Consider the following 17,507-nt stretch of genomic DNA (forward strand, 5'->3'; position numbering starts at 1 on the left):
GTTTCTATCAGACAACATGTGTAGCTTTTGCCACCACCACCACCACCACCACCACCATCTTAGCCAACAATCTTTCTAAAGTCACGAGTGTTAAATCATCTTACATTCCAGGACAGAACAAAGTAAACAGTTGATATTAGTTTGGGATTGCTTCATTAAGGAGTGTTGATGAGTTCAAGGGAGGAATGTTTGATGAATTGGGGTGTTTGATGAACAATTACAAGTAAATATTTTTTTTCATGTGCTCTGTTTGATGACTTAAGCCTTCAGAGGACAAGGTAAGTGGGCTTCGATGTGTCTGTGTTTCTGAGGTTTAATTGAGCCTTTTGTTTCCCGTAGATTTCAAAACCTGCTGTGGTCCAGAAAGACGTTTGTGGACAACATGAAGATCTATAACCATAGTTATATCTATATGCCTGCTTTTTCTATGAAGACAGGAACAGAGCCCTCTCTCCGCGTGTATTATACACTGAAAGATGTTGCTGCCAATCAAACAGTGCTTTTTGCTAACCCCAACTTCCTGCGGAACATTGGAAAGTTCTGGAAGAGTAGGGGGATCCATGCCAAGCGCCTGTCTACTGGGCTCTTCCTGGTGAGTGCAGCCTTGGGCCTTTGCGAAGAGGTGGCCATCTATGGCTTCTGGCCCTTCTCTGTGAATATGCATGAGGAGCCCATCAGTCATCACTACTATGACAACGTCTTGCCCTTCTCGGGCTTCCACGCCATGCCTGAGGAGTTTCTCCAACTCTGGTATCTTCATAAAATTGGTGCACTGAGGATGCAGCTGGACCCATGTGAGGAGCCATCACTGCAGCCCACTTCCTAGGGACTGCAGAAGAAGGAAGGGCTGGGCGGGGTATTTTTTGCTAGCTTTTCCATGTGACTTCCATAAGGAACCGCCAAAGTGTGTCATGGATTGACATGATAGGAAAAAAACAAAAAACAAAACAGAAACCGAAGCAAAACTTTGCTTTTGATCTTGTCTTGGAGAACAATAGGAGATACAATGTTGTTACAGCCTGTTGTAAGGATGTGATGCTGGCAGAAGATGCGATTCAAGGACCAGATGAACGCTAGTTGCCGAGGCCGAGGGGCTCATCATGCACACGTGGGAGATGCTGGGGTATTGCTGACTGTCAGCGTACGATGGCAGCAAAACCATTTTTTACAGACCTGTTCTTACTGAGACTGGCAAGAGAACTATACGTTTTGAAAATTATAATTCATTTTTGCCCTGTTTAGGGCTGTGGATGGGCGATGGTTACAAAATCCTTCCTCCTGATTATTGTGATTTGTTAAACAAGTCTGTGTCAATTTGTCCCCCCGTGGTCCCCTCCACCAGCGCAGTTTTAAGCAAGAATCACCTCTTGCCTCTTTTTGGTTAAGTGTCCTTCACATGAAGCTCTGTTGAGTTTAGGCTGTGTTGATTCGTAGTCTAGACAACATGAGCTACTTCCTCTCCTAGGAAGTTGAGCGAGGATCTCAGTTTTAGGTCCCCACTGCATCAACCCATTGGCTCTGTTGCTATCATTTTCACAAAATCACTTGACATGCAACATTATTTACTTGTAAAGTAGATGCAAGGGCGTCTTCATCATTGAATGAGAGGTGAAGTAGCTTAGCTCACCAAGAGTAAGACAGACAGGCCAGCAGGCAGGGCCTTTCCCTCACTAACATCAACGTGGTCCTTCAAGATAACTCATGTGTGCGTACATAGGAATATTTCCTTTCAAGATAAGGTATGAATATGTACACATGAATATAGACACGTGCATTCTGACACACTATACAAAGTAATCAAGGATTATTCTCATGAAACTGTCAATACTGAGTGCGAATGGCCTGGTGTTTGTAACCAGCGTTGGAGAGCCACAGAAATATAGGATGGCATCCGTTCTATGCTCATGTGAGTCCAGCTGCCACAGCAGTTGCCGCCGCGTTGCATGCCAGCACGGGGTGCAAGGCCTACCCTCAAACACACAGTCAAAAATGACAACTACTTTCTTAATCATATTGCCTCTTTCCACTCCAAAATTTCACGAATGGGACCTGGGTTGAGCATAGTGACATAATGCATGGCTCATGCAAGTAGGAAGGTAGGAACCACACGTTGTTTGTGTCCTTAGTGTCTGTCAGCAGTTGGGCCTGCTTCTGCAGCTTAGTACAGCAGCTTTGACACAGCAGGCAGAACTGTGCAGGCAGAATCTGGCACAGTGTACTTACTGAAGGTAAGGGACGAGCTCTCAGGACCTTTGTGCTTTGAGGTGTGTTAAAGCTCCAAGAAGCTGTGAGGATTCATGTTTATTCTTTCAAATGTTATCATGATGTAGGTAAAGTCAACTCAAAAGCTCTATTTCATCTTGAAGGTAGAAACTTAGTCGATTGACCATGGCTCTGAGAAATGGGGGTGGGGGGGCTTTCAAAACAAGACTAACTGACAAGATAACAAAGCCACTGAAGGGTTGTACATTTGGGGTTAGGGAATTTCCGAATGTGATCAAATATTCAGGTTCCTGTAGAAATAACATCTGAGCTGAGACTGGGTGGCACAATGGTCCACGGGCTGGGCTGATGTTTAGGGCACTCAGTTTGGGAAGTTCCCCACTGTGCAGAGCTGCCTTAGCATGTCTTTCTCTGTGTGGAACATCAGGTTATCCAGAAGGCAGTATGAGCTGTGTTAGTCACATCTGTGCAACCCTGGATATAATCCCCATTTAGAGCTACCTGGTATTTAATATTTAATAATTATTTAAGAATCCATGTTTACCAATAGACTTCATTAAAAGTGTAAGAGGGCTAAGTAAACAACACATACAAGGATTAATTAAATATTATGCATTCAAATGAATGCGTTAATTGGTCAAAATTAAACAAGAAACTGATAAAGTCCACACATCACAGTTCACCGAGAATGCTTTCTCGGAGTTCTAACCTGCCATACAGTTAGTTCCTGGATCAAGTCCCTGTAATAGATTTGTATGTTTAGTCTGTACAATTTTAAAGCTATTCTATACGGCATCTGAACTGCAGAACAAAAAATGGTCAATACTGTGCTTTTCACCTGCGCTGACTGCCTTTCCCTCTCAGGAGACATCAGCCAATGCCTGAGGACATGTTTCATTGTATGGTCACTTGTAGTAAGGAGTGGCCATGGAAGGTGGCCCAGCAGCAGCAGGCCAGCCACCTACCACAGAGAGCAACCCAGTGAAGTGGCAGTAGTGTGAAGGCTGAGAAACTCCAGATTAGATCAAAGGAGAAGTTTGACTGCTGGAATTATCTGTCCTTTAGGACACAGGTCTAATGCTCCTGCCACAAGAGCATCACTGCAACCTCCTCTCTCTCTCTCTCTCTCTCTCTCTCTCTCTCTCTCTCTCGTGTGTGTGTGTGTGTGTGTGTGTGTGTGTGTGTGTGTGTGCGTGTGCGTGTGCGTACGTGTAGCTTTCTGTGTCTGTTTAGCAATATTTTTAGTAAAATGTGTGTTCCTAAGTAGAAACCTCTCTACAATCATCCTGTAGAACATTCTAGAATACCATATTCCTTTTAAGATGTTGGGCACTATTCAGTTCTGCTTATTAAAATGAAAGTCCATGACTTAATGTAATTGACCTTTAACTTTCAGCTCAGAAAGGATTTGGCTTTTGATCAAAATGTTTAATAGAAAACAGTTAATTCATTTTGGTGCATTTGGAAGAGATGACACCCCTCTTTACCACCAATTAGAGCAATGCAGAGAGAGAGAGAGAGAGAGAGAGAGAGAGAGAGAGAGAGAGAGAGAGAGAGAGAGAGAGAGTGTTCGTGTGCACACAAAGGGACAGATACAAAAACAAGATTGCTTCATAGAGGAAAAGAAAGGATGTGGAGACTGCAGATGAGTACCCAAGTAGGAATTTTCATTTTAGTCAACTTGGACACTGCTTTGGTTCTCATGCTCCCAAGTGAGGGTGGCTATTGTCTAATTCTAATCATGTCAATAAAACTAAGCTGAGTGAGGTGCAGGTCACCCCACCAGGACAAAGCTTTTACATGAAAGAGCTTCACAGTAGAATGCCTCTAGACATATATGCTTGGTATAAAGTGCTTTGCCAAAAGTGTAAAAAAAATGTGTGCCTAAACTAGATTGTTCCCGTTTATGACTTTGACAAAGGAGGAAAGAGATGGAGAGAGCCTCAGTCCTCGCTGAGGACCTGGGTTCAGTTCCTGATGCACACTTACTCATGCACAGCTGCCTGTCACTTCAGTTCCAGGCCATCTGGTGTCCTCTTCTGGTCTCCGTGGACACTGCATGCAAGCAGGAACATGTACAGACACATAACAAATAAATACATCTAAGCAAAGACAGAGAATCAGTCCTCTAAAGTGCAGGTGCTGGTGCCCTTTGTGCTTTTTCCCTGGGATACCTGCCGGCTATAGTTTTCACTTCTATGTTTGAAAATACCAACTTGGTGGAATTTCTTTTCTGGCAAATCCTTGTCAGGAAGGATCTAATGAGAAAGTGAGCCAGCATACACTGAGGGGTCCCCACCTGAGGAACCCCCACTGCTGTGGTATAAGTGCTTCCCCACCAGGTGAGGTGACTTTCTGCTGGAGAAACTCATGTGAACGCTGAGGGCAAGTCTGGAGGACCACAGTCTGAGGGTTCTGTTGTGTATTCATTCCTGCCCAGAGTAGACAGAGGTCTGCCCTCAGATGCTGTGTGAGCTCCAGGAGGCCCACATCAGGGATGGATGCAAGTTAACACTGCCACAGCACCCACAGCCCAGGTCAACGTGTCTAATCAAGTCAGTAGTCAATGTCCTTAGAAATCCTGGAAAGTTAATTCTGTTCTGTGTTGAGGAGAGGAAGAGACAATGGGAAAATGGAGGTAACTCTATTTTCCAAGTTCTCAGTATCCAGGGGTCCAGAGAGGTCTAGACCTTTGTCCTTGATATCCCACTACCCTTGATGTCTCTGCCCTACCACAGTAGCCGGCTTCCACAGAGGCTTGAGCTAGTAGCCTTGCGACTACAGAGGCCTTAGCATGAAAATTTGCTGAGAATTTAAAAATTTGAACCACCAAACATGTTTTCTTTGATTCTGCCTAAGCTTGCACTTGCCTAGTGTGTGTGTCCCATGGCAGAGTCTGGTCACCTTGGCCCAGTTGTGGCTCTGCATGTGATCTCAAGGAGCAGAGTTCTGGGTCCATGGATTTTCTGAGTCCCTGAAGCTATGGAAATAGAAAATACCTCATAGTTCCTGTGTTATGTCTTTGAAAACATGGGATTCTGAAGTTGAGAATGCATCTATAAACCTCTAAGTATATGGGCCCTATATAACTCCTTTTTATTTTTGTAAGTGGAAGAGTCTTTTATCTGTAGATATCATACATACATACATACACACACACACACACACACACACACACACACACACACACAGAGAGAGAGAGAGAGAGAGAGAGAGAGAGAGAGAGAGAGAGAGAGAGAGAGAGAGAATGAATGTGAATAACATCTGTCTGATTCTCAGCCTTAACATGTCACTTGACATTTTCCCATGCACTGACTGACACACATGAATGGAGAGGTTCAGACTGTCTAACCTTGTTCATTGCAACAAAGATGGAATGTGTTCCTGCTTCCTTGGTGGGGTTTTCTCTGTTGCTAGAGCATTTGTAGTTTCTTCTACCTTTAACACAGAAGAACAACTAACATACTGAAGTGAGTTATAATACTGTGATCATTTGAGAGCACCTGCCAAAGCACTTGACTCTCACTTGTTAGAGCACAAAAAGGAATTATATTTTATGGTTGCTCATTTATCTAAACTGTCAGTCTCAGTGTTGTGTCAAAAGCCTCCCTGGTTGAAGCTGTTAGGATTCGACCAGCAACACAAAGTTGCCTGAGAGTTTTAGCGTGTAACATCCAAACACATTGACCACGCATCTTCCAGCTTCTGTGTAGTCAGACTTCTTCCAGGTATCTGACACTTTCAAATGTGTATGTTTCATGGCATAATACAAACACCAAGAGATGGGTCTGGGTCCAAAGCAGAGAGTTCCGGATTTCTCTGTACAGCAAAAGAAAGGAACAAAAAAGTGCAAGAGAAAAAAAAAGGTTTAACTAAAATGAAGCCTAAGAGAAAATGGTGCTTTCCCCCAACTGGAAAGGATCTACTGGGAGGGGTTGCAGCCTCAGGAGGCAGCTCAGCAGGCAGGCAGGAAGAACTCTTGTCTTAGAACACCATTGCAAGAATGGAATGGTGTCATGATAACAGAAAGAAAATCATCATTAGGGTTAGGACGAAAAGATGAGAGATGCGGCACCAGCACAGGGTGTGAGGCTCTTGGGGAGAAGATTTGTTTTATGCTGGTCTTAGCAGTCTTGGAGCCCCCCCCCCCCAATTTCCTGCCCGCTCCAGGCAGTGCCCTCCTGGCTACCTGAGCTTGGCTAAGTAAACATCTACACATCCCTTTGTCACTTGCCTTCTTCTTCATACTCTCAAGGTGAGTTGTAATTTAGCTCTCTTGCCAAGATGATGCAGCAATAGTGGGAAATATCACCTTGATGTTGCCCACTGGATGTGTCACCATACAACGTGCATAGCAAGAGTTAGTGTCAAGTTCCTGTCCCTATGATCCCGAGAGGCGATGGCAACTTAGCTTCATTATCCTTCATGTCTCTCTCGCCCCCCCCCCACTCCCTCCCCTCAACCTCTCTCTTTATCCATCTCTCCCTCCTTCCTTACATTTTTTTTATGCCTACCAAAAATAGGAAAGAACCTATTGGTAGTGCTGGGGAGTGGCAGAGGGTGCCTTAACTTTTCCTGGCTCGGCTCCCCACTTACATGTTTCCTTCACGTGTGTGGTACGTTGCAGATGTTTCCGTGTCTGTCCAACTTGTACTTTATCATCAGCAAGGACCCTTCTACATGTAGCAAATGGGACTGTTTCATAGACATTCACAATAGTGCATAGGCCTTGGGGACGCCTGATGATGGTGTGCAAGTACTTTCTGATGAGCTGTGGAATGTTTTTCCTATGGTCTTTTAGGTGATAACTACAGAAAAATTCCTAGAGTGAAGAGTGATATTCCAGAAAATTCCAGTATTCATGGAGGCAAGGAACCAATCTATCACTGTTTTTGATCTTGTCTTCAGCACTGATAGGTTCTCTCTCCACAGTTAGGAGGGCTGTGGAGATTTTACATATGAAGAGAGGAGAGAAAAGATGCACAAACACTATTGTAAAGCCTGCTTCATCTTTAAAAAAAATATCCGATAATATTATTATACGTATAGTTACCATGCAGCATCGTTTGGTCAGCAAAATATTGGGGAAATATTTTTACCTTTGCCCTCTATCAGTGCTTATTCTGAACTATTCCACGTGTATATGAGCTGTTTTATTAGTGTAAAATTTCAGAGGTTGGGAAGAGTAAAAATAGAAAAAACTAAGCACTCTTTCTCATGTAATTTAGTCTACTGATCCATGGATATAATAATTCTGGGAAATATTTTAGACGAGACTATAAAATTGAAGTCATCTTTGAAATGTTTGCAGAGTGGCTTCCACCTAATAAAGCCAAATTTGATTGACAGGAAGTGTGGGATAACCAATGCTCTTCATTTCTTCTTCTTATCTTTTAAAAAAAAGAATTTCATATAAAATATAGCAGGTAAGAAAAATGTTTAATTGGTACTTTTTATGGTGTCACTTGAAAAAATGGTGCCTATTCTGTTGGCTGAGATGAAGAATGATGAGCCAGGTGGTCATTGGGAAAATGTCTTTTCTTTAGCACGTTCATGAACCGTGGCTGGCAGTGAGAAGATTAATTAAGTCTCAGTTTGTCTACCTCCCTTCCTTGGAGAATATTTGGAAATGTACCTTGTGAATAAAATGGGATTTTTTTTCAATGAACCCTGTAAAGTCCTTTTATTTCTCTGAAGCATATCTTCTCTTTTCTTTTCCATTTTCTCTGTTTTGTAGCTACCCTGGCTGTCTGGTATTGCTTTCCCCATGTGGGCAGAAGTCTCGCTGCTTACTAAGGACATTGTCTTAGAAGCACAGAGTTATAGGGCTGGTGAGACTGCTCAGCTGGCAAGGGAGCCTGCTGCTGAGCTGACAACCTGAGTTTGATCACAGGGGTCCACATGGTGAGATATAGCTCCTGACATTTTCCTCTAACGTCCACATGTGCAATGTGGCATGTGTGCATCCACATAGGCAGACATACATACACACATTTATTTTTTAAAATTCAATACAAAATTTCAAGAAAAAAATGTAGAATTATAGTAACTGTGCCAATAACACCATCACATAGGGCTGGTAGGATGGCTCAGTGGATGGATAACTTGCCAGCAAGTCTGATGACCTGAATTTGATTTTTGGAACCCTCATGGCAGAAAGAACATTGTCTTCTGACATCCACATGCATGCCATGTGAATAAATAAATATAAGATAAATAAATAGTACATAGTTGTAGAATAAATGTAATTAAAAAATTTTTTACTGTTATGTGTATGGTGTTTGCCTGCATGTACGTCTGTGTACCACATGGCTGCAGTGTCTGCAGTAGACAGAAGTGGGCATCAGACCTCCTGGATCCGGAGTTCTGAGTGGGTGTGGGCCACCATGTAGGTGCTGGAACCGGAACTCTGGTCCTTTGCCAGAGTAGCTAAGGCTCTTAGCCTCGGAGCCATTCGTCCAGACTGAAAAAATTTTTTAAACAGCCCACAGCACATATAAGAACTCCTGTTAGGCAGAGAGGAGAGTGTATCTCCTGTGCAAAGCAGAAAGGATATCATGCACCACACAGCATGAGTAACTCACAGGAGCCTCTTTTCCCAGCAATAAGACCGTTCACTGTGACGAGTGTGTATGATTTCAGTGTGTGTGTCTAGATACTTCCCTTAATGGCTAACATGAGGCAAGGCACCGAGACTCCTCCTCTGTTCAAAGCGGCTGACTTTGAGAGGTCACAAACACCTTCCTGTCAAAAATCATGTAGGTAATTGCTGCATACTATGTGTCCCTTGAGCTCTGTGGCCCAGTTCTGTCAGACACTTCCTCAGAGGGAGTGACATCAAGAAAGGTACTGTGTCCATCCTTTGTGATATGCTTCCTGGAAGTCAATCGAGGCACTTGGTACAGATCCCACTAATTAACTAGCTTCATTTTCAAATGAGCCTTTCAGGCTAACGCTGCTATCAGGAGGATGATTCTGTGAGTTAGTGGAGATGAGGCACGGTGTTTAGCAGAATCACTTCAAGGGGTGGGGCGGACCTTTCTTATAAATGTGAGTTACCCTAACTGTGTGAGGAGAGCAGATAGGTGGTCACCAACTATCGTTAGGTCACACAGTCTATATTTTACCCAACCCAGCTGGTCTACTGTTTTGACTTAAACATTGAAAAACAGATAACAAGAGCCCAAAGGCATAGGTATGTTCAAGAATTCTCCCCTACGCCCGAAAGCAGAAGAATTACAAGTCATAAGCTATTTTGAAAATACAGTGAGATGACATGAGGAATTAAAGGAGGGTGATGAAATTTATTTCTAATTCATAGTATGTAGTCTTTAGGACTTTTGGAAACATGCAGACTTTTTGCTGTTCATCTTATGCAGACAGAGTGATTGTTATTGTTGTTGTTTGTTGTTTGTGCCACAAGAGTCCTAGTTTCTGGGCACAAAGTGGGAGGTTGGAGTAGGGGAGTAAGCCAGTCTTAACATTGGGGACATTTTAATATTTCATTTTTGTTACTTTTATTTGTGTGTAGTATGTATGCCACGTGTGTGTGAGTGCTTGTAGGGGCCATAATATGTTGGCTTTTCTGGAGCTGGAGTTACAAGCGGCTGTAGTCACCCAACTTCGGTGCTGGGAATTGAACTCAGATTCTATGGGAAAGCAGCAAGTGTTCTTAACCACAGAGATATCCTTATGGTAAACAGTGCAATGAAAGGTTGAATTAAAAGACAGTTAAGAGTTTATTGGTATCAAGTTAGATGTCAGTCAAGACTATTCTGATGTTTGCCTGTGGGGAGGAGACAGTAAAGTGTGAACAAAGGTACTCACTGAGGAGATGTGCAGGACTGTTGATCTCAGCCTCCGACCTGGTGGCTGAGAGACACAAGGACTGGCTCTGTTCCAGGCTAACCCTCACCTGAGCATTTGCTGGCCGGGCAACGCATAATCATAAGAAACAGGCTACCCATGGTCCCTGTCCATGACTCCAGGCGCAACCACCTTATCTGATACCCAAGCCATGTAGTACAGAGTCCACATAGAAAGCAGATGGGACCATCCATCACAGGGCTGCCGGGCATCCTGGCCACACCGTGTTGTCAGCAGCTCTTCCATAGCTGAAGGCCAGATTAGGCCCTCGGATGCAACACAGCCACGGACATCAACATGGTTCCTGGCTGCAGCACAGATCCGCGCACATCCTTGTGGCCTTCGGTGGTAGCCCAGTACATGGAGATCAACATAGACTGGGCCACAGTAAGACCACGGACCCAAACATGGCCCTCAGCATCAGCACAGGTCCAGACATCACCATGGACCCAGATGGCAGCACAGGCCACCCACATCAGTGTGGGACCCCCAGCAGCAGCACTACCCACATACATCAACACGGATTCAGGCTGCAGCACAGATCATGGGCATCTGTGTGCCCTTTGGTGGTAGGTAACACGCTACAGATATCAACGCAGACCTAGCTGGAGTAAGAGCGTGGACCCAGACTGTGGCAGCACAGACCCAGACCTCATCATGGCCTTAAGTGGCAGCACAGGCCACTCAGATTAGTGTGTCACCCCTGGTTGTAGCGCAGCCCACAAATATCAACATGATTTTGGGCTGCAACACAGACCATGGACATCCATATGGCCTTTGGTGGTAGCTTGTGCTGTGGCCATCAACACAGACCCAGTGGCATTAAGCCTGTGGACCCCAGACATGAACCTTGGCAGCAGCCAGGACCTGGTCCTCACTACAGTCTCAGGTGACAGAGCAGGCGACTCACATCAGTGTGGTCCCTGGGGTCAGCATGGCCCACGGACATGAACACAGACTCAGGTCAAGGCACAGGCCACGAATACCGGCATGCTGTAGGTGACAACAGGGTTCTCAGACATTAACCTGGACCTCAGCCACATCAGGGCCACTGACCCACACATGGCCCTCAGCAGCATCAGGAGGCACAGTGGTCCTTTGAGGATGTCTAATCTAGTAGGTGGACTTTTCCTCATCTCGGGCCTTCTTCATTGCCAACATGAAGGGTGATCCTGCATCCATGAAGCTTGTCCAGGAGCTGAGTCTGCATCTGCTTAAGTTCCTGGCTGCTGCTCGCCATACAGGCAACTCCATCGCTGCTGTGACGTCATCTTGTTGACTCCACTGGACAACGGCATTATCCACCATCGACTTCAGCCCTCTCTCATGCCTGTCACTGCTGTCACGCCACCAGTTCTGCCTCCCTTCACAGTGCACTCACCTCTAGGCTCCTCCCAAGCACGGGAGGGACACTAGTATTACTCTTAACCATGTTAATTAGAAGATAAATTCTCCATAGAGTGAAGCTTTTTGCACATGGGCAAAGTTAGTTCTGAGAGACAAAAATTCTTATATATTACAATGGTTAAGGAGAAGTATTGTTTCCAGACGGGGCCTCATGGAGCACAGGATGCCTTCAAACGCACGTAGCTACGTGTGTCCTTAAACTTCTGACCCTCCTGCGTTCGTGTCCTGTTTTGCTGAGCTCTGGCAATCAAACCAGGGCACTGTGCATGTTAGGTAAGCAGCCTCTCAGCTGAGTTACATCCCAGCTTAGGGGGAATATTAGAAGTTTCATTGAGAATAGGGGTGAGGGGGGGGGGCTGGAGAGATGGCTCAGTGGTTATGAGCACTGACTGCTCTTCCAGAGGTCATGAATTCAATTCCCAGAAACCATGTGGTGGCTCACAACCATCTATGATGTGATCTGATGCCCTCTTCTGGCCTGCAGGTGTACATGCAGACAGAGCACTGTATATAAAATAATAAATAAATAAAATCTTTTTTTTTTTAAGTTAGAGAGAGTATAGGAGTGGGAGTAGGAAAAAAAAAACAAAAACAAAAACAAAAACAAAAAACACAAAAAATCAAAAAACAAAAAAACACAAGTTGTCCTTGAACTGACAGTAGTTCCCTACTAGAAAGTTGGTGTGACTGGATAGAATGCATATAAGAAGTGAGTCAGGCAATGACATCTTGAGAGGCTGAGGGCCATCTGACAGGGTGTGGCGTAGGTTAAGAACGTGACCAACTTTCTTGATTAGATGTTTGGATTATACTCAAAATATTTTGATGTGAAAAAAAATAGAAGCGTGGCTCTATACATGGTGATTTTCTGTGCTATTATCATGCACTTAGCTGTTGATGGGCACCTAGGCTGGTCCCATCATGTCAGTATTGTGACTAGAGCAGCAATGAACACAAAAGGCTGTTCACCCTCTCTTGTAAAGTGTGGGGGTCCTTAGGTGGGTTCCAGGAATAACATAACATTAACAGTCCCGTTGTTAACATTTTGGGGAACTTCCACGCTGATTCCCACAGAGGCTACCTCATTTTATGCTTCACCAACAGTGGGCAAGAGGCTCCATCTCCCCAACCCTTCCCAGAATCTGTAGTCTTCAGGTTTTGATAATACCCATTCTGACTGGACTAAGTAAAATACTCAAAAGTATTTTAATTTGCATTTCCCTGCTTACTAAGGATGCTGAACACTTTTTGGAGTAGTTATTAACCATTTGTTTTGTTTTTGCTTTTAGTCCTATAAACCATTTTTAATGGGTTATTCCCCACCCCCTAGGTTTTTCAAGATAGGGTTTCTCTTTGTGGCCCTCGCTGTTTTGGAGTCACTTTGTAGACCAGGCTGGCCTCAAAAATCACAGAGATCCATTTGCCTCTGCCTCCTGAGTGCTGGGATTACAGGTGTGCACCACTGCACCTGCCTCTCATTTGCTGTCTTGATATTTAATGTGTAGCATTTTATATCTGCCCCTGGAAGCCCCGCCTCACCTCACCCCACCCCGTGCAACTGCATTTCCAAGTCTGAATACAGAAAGGAATGGTGGTACATGTCTGTGACCCCAGCTCTTCAGAGGCAGAAGCACTCCGAGTTTACTGTCGATCTGGTTTACACCATGTGGGGCATCGAGATCTATATAGCAAGACCTGCCTAAAGCTGAGTAAAAACAAACAAACAAGCAAACACAAACAACAAACAAACAAGCTAGATGCTAGTGACAGCTGAGCTTTCTGTTCGGGCGCATTGCTTTCCTTGGCTTAGCACCTAGGGCGGGAGGTCTTTGAGATGAGAGACGTATGAGGACACGTTATTCCCTTCTCCTTAGACTAACGTTAGGACCTGGAAGGTTCCTGACAGAGGCTTTTGACAAACTCCGGGGGGGGGGGGGGCTCAAATCTACATTCCAACCTGAAGGGTTGGCAAAGGACCAACGTTTTTGATGAGCACTTTCTTTCCCTTTAGCATTTGATGCACGAGAGCGTGAATTGCACCATAAATCACAGTGTGGTGCAGAGGGGAACCGATCCTGAGGGGAATCAATCCCGATAGGAATCGATCCCAAGGGGAACCAATCCCGCAGGTCACCTTATATTTAGAGGCAAAGGCAGTTTTGGAAGGAGCCTCATCTCATTTGTAACCGGTCATGTTGTGGCCTTAGGTTATAAATAGGGGAAGACAATTTCTGGTCCTCAGCAATCAGACGTGATAGGCTGTTTTTTTTTTAATAGCTGGAACTCCTGTGTTCTTCTTTAATCCCTTCACTGTTGTCAAGGTGACTGAGGGATCTCCGTCTAGATTTTACCATCTCTCCAAATTCACCGTCTACCACTAAAGAAAGAGCAGTACGTAAGCTAGGATGGCACTGACAACCTGGGCTGGGGGATGATGGTTTGGCCAAGTTTGATCTCCAGCACCCACATAAAGATGCAGGGCACCATGCTGTGCTGCTGCAATCACTAGGGACCTGGAGGAGGGGACAAGGAGATCTCTGCAGGTTCCTTCCAGCCTAGGCTAATGGTGAGCTCCAAGACCAATAGAGAACAGGTCTCAAAGGAGCTGGGTAGTGTTTCTAAGGATGACCTCTGAACTTGTCCTCTGACCCCCACACACTTGTGTATGCTCACCTGCATACATACATGTACCCACACCACATACGCACAAAGAAAGAACTGATGAGTAGACGTATTGGCAATCTTTCACAATGAGTACACAGATACACTAATCTCTTGTCACCTGGTTTAGAAGCACTTTTTCAGAGGGGCTGTCACAACCTTTGCCACCTCTAGTGGCATTGCTGAGCCCATGACAAACTGTGTCCCTGGACACATCTCTCTGGGAACACCCAGCCCCATCGCCAACTCTGCCGTTATCTTCCCTTCTTCTTGAGTATTGTACAACTTGTTTCTCACCGTAATATGGAAATGTGTTCTGCAAAAATGTGATAAATTTGTACTAATTTATGTCCTCTTACTTGATCTTCTGCCTCTTTGTGTAAATGATGGTCCATGACTTTATACATGCATATGTAAAATTATTGATATTTAAAGATATTGAAGTGGCCCAAAGTTTAACAACAACCCAAAATGGTAAAAAGCAAACACCCACACCTCAACTGATTTGCTCTCTGGAAGCCTATAACCAAGTTTTTGTGTCTGTAGGAGATGACCGCCACCCCATGATTGCCACATAGCTAAGGTGTAAGAGGCGAGGTAGCAATTGCTAGATGCGATTTGAGCTCAGAAATGTCAAAACGTGAAAAGGGTCTATTTTACAATCAATAGGATGCCTTTATCCTCCATTACTGGAGTGAAGTAAAAGCATTTCTGAGGAGGCTTTAGCGAACAGGAGAGCTGCCATCAAGGAAAAGAAATGTGCCTGCACGTGCTCCCATGCTTGCTTCTCCCAGTCAGTCTTAGCAACGGAAGAGAAAAGGATCCTGAATTAAAAGGCCCAGCCAGACAAGGTTCCCTTGACAATATGTTCAAATTCACATCAACCTGGGCATCTACAGATAGAAATTGGACACTAGGGGGCTCTAACACACAAGGTGCTAAGTGAAGACATTGACACCCATTTGCTTGTTTGTTTTTAAAATTCGTTGATCCCTGGATAATATTATGCAGCGGGACTGCACTAGGGAGTGTAAAGATGATCAGATTCGGAACTTGGCCTTGAAGAGAGACCAAGGTGGGGGTGGGGGGTGGGGGAGAGAGCAAGCATCAGTGCAAGCGAAAATAAAGGGAGACAGGAGACAGGTTAGAAAAGGTGCAAGAACTGAAAAGAGCTGGACGTAGTGGTGTGTGCTGCTAACTTCAGCACCAGGTCCACTGAGGCAGGAGGGTTGTGAGTCTGGGCTAGCCTGTGCAAATGGAAAAAAATACTGAAGAATCCTTGTCCAGCTCACCAGATCAAGTTATTTAGCTAGGAAAATAATTAAAATTCTGCTCAATAAAGGGTCCAGGTTCTGCCTTCCAGAGGATTCTCCTGACTGGCATGGGTGTAGGGGGCAGAGAACAAAGGCGCTATGTGTGGCAAGCATCCTTGAGGGAGGACACACGGGCACCTGTGAGTCCAAAGATCAAACCACACTGACTCGATAGAGCAAAGGCTGTGTAGCTACATTAAAACAAGCCCTAACCGGGATGCCACCCCAGTCCGGTACCCACAGTGCCTGCAGAGCATCCGTTCCTCGTGAAGCCCTTTGGCAGCTAAGGATGAAAACACACAAGTCTCAAAATTAGACCAATCTTGCAAACTGAAGAGAAATGGCTACATTCCAGTTAGAAAACAGTTTCTGGGACTGAACCTCGTCCTCACAGCACATGCCTCTGAATCAAGTTAAGGAGGAAATGAAGTCCTGGGAGAGGGGCCAGTTGGCCTGGGCTCTGTTTGCCTTTGGAAACAGGACATTTCTAATGGCTTAGAGAAAATGACACAATGTGTGTGTGGGGGGGGGGGGGTAGGGGGTGCTGCAAGGGAGAAGGAAGTGACTACTGGTGAGGACAAGTGAAATGAGAGATGCCTAAGAAGTAACCAATAAAAACAAACAAAATGAACAAATATCTAGATATGGTGGCATATGACTGTAACCAAGGCGGTGTGTGTGTGTGTGTGTGTGTGTGTGTGTGTGTGTGTGTGTGTGTGTGTGTGTGTCTGTATGTGTCTAGGTGTGTCTCTGTGTGTGTCTCTGTGTGTCTGTGTGTCTGTATCTGTGTGTGTCTATGTGTGTATCTGTGTATGTGGGGGGGTGGTGGATATGCAGGAGTTTGAAGCCAGATTGACTACATGAGACCCTATACCAGAAGAGCAAAAAAAGAAATAAAAGGAAAAAAAAAACACCTTACACAGTAACGACATATTTCCTGTGGCTTTTTTTTTTTTACCAGAATTAGAAAATTAGAAATCAAATTTTTAATTAAAAAGGATTAGAAAACTTTGTAAAGCGTCTCTCAGCTCACTTCAATAACAGTGTTTAAGGCCTGACTTTATTGAACACATATCCATTCTTTCCCCTCTGTCCCTCCCTCCCTCTGGATTGTTGGTGATCAAAATGGCCTGCAGCCCCCTCCCTAGCTACCAGAGTCCCCTCCTTCCCACCCCAGGCTGTGCCACCACCAGTCTAATGGCAGCTCCTCTCAGAGAGGTGACACCTCAGCAGTAGCAGACAGACACCTTTCCTGCCTCAGCCTACTGCTGTCACAGGGAGCTGTCCATGATGGCAGCACCTCCTCTCCAGGCTCTGTTGGCTACCCATGCTGCGGGGAAAGGCTCCGCTGTCCTGGACTCCCTGTGTAAATTTTGTAAACCTCTAGGCAGAAAAGTGGTCAGGCCTCTCTGGCTGCAGAGCTCCAGCAGCCCGGCTCTTCCCCCAGACCTTTCCGTCATAGCATTTCCAGCTTTTGTAATTTACAAAAGTTATCGTCAGCCCCGCAATAGGACCCATCCCAGATTATGTTAATTTTAGGCGAAAAGTCTGAACAAGAGCCCACCAATCCCTGAGCAGGAAAGCTCAGTTCTTGAGCTTCTCACAAAACCCACCAGGCCCTAAGTTCCCCAAGCTCAGGACTTGAAATCCCACCAATCCCCACTCTAGAAATCTCTACCCTAGGAAGCTTCGCCCCTTAAGAAATCCTATATAAAGGCTGTGTCCGCTCAGTTCTCCTGGGAGCCGAGGCAAGTACTCGTGTATTCATCCCTCCTCTCATGGATTTGTCCCTCCAATAAATCTCTTTTAAGAGACTTACTCTCTGCTGTGACTCCCTCGTCCAAAGAAGCAAAGAAGAGGAGATGCTAAGGGAGTGGAGCTGAGGCTTCTGAGCATCTCAGCTCAGCTGGGGATACCCTCCCCTGGGAGCTGCAAGGCCTCTGCTGAGGGGGCTTCCTCTCAGAGCTGAGTGGTTGCTGGGCTCCCCTGCCTCAGGATGCCCTTCCATTGGGACATTGTCCCACCTCAGAGCTGAGT

The 17,507-nt window shown here is 45.2% G+C and overlaps 1 protein-coding gene across 1 annotated transcript in view; it reads left to right on the forward strand.

The window, feature by feature from the left end:
* The window catches only part of ST8SIA1 (ST8 alpha-N-acetyl-neuraminide alpha-2,8-sialyltransferase 1), a 126,158-nt gene extending 118,275 nt beyond the window's left edge, over window positions 1-7,883 (forward strand). Inside the window, exon 5 of the mRNA XM_084765855.1 lies at window positions 340-7,883. Within this exon, the coding sequence (XP_084621981.1) occupies window positions 340-826 (487 nt within the window). The 3' untranslated portion in view covers window positions 827-7,883. The remainder of the gene's footprint in view (window positions 1-339) is intronic.
* The last annotated feature ends 9,624 nt before the right edge of the window (window positions 7,884-17,507 follow it).

The sequence above is a fragment of the Acomys minous genome, assembly GCF_964271855.1.
Source record: "Acomys minous genome assembly, chromosome: 17".
Lineage (NCBI taxonomy): Eukaryota > Metazoa > Chordata > Mammalia > Rodentia > Muridae > Acomys > Acomys minous.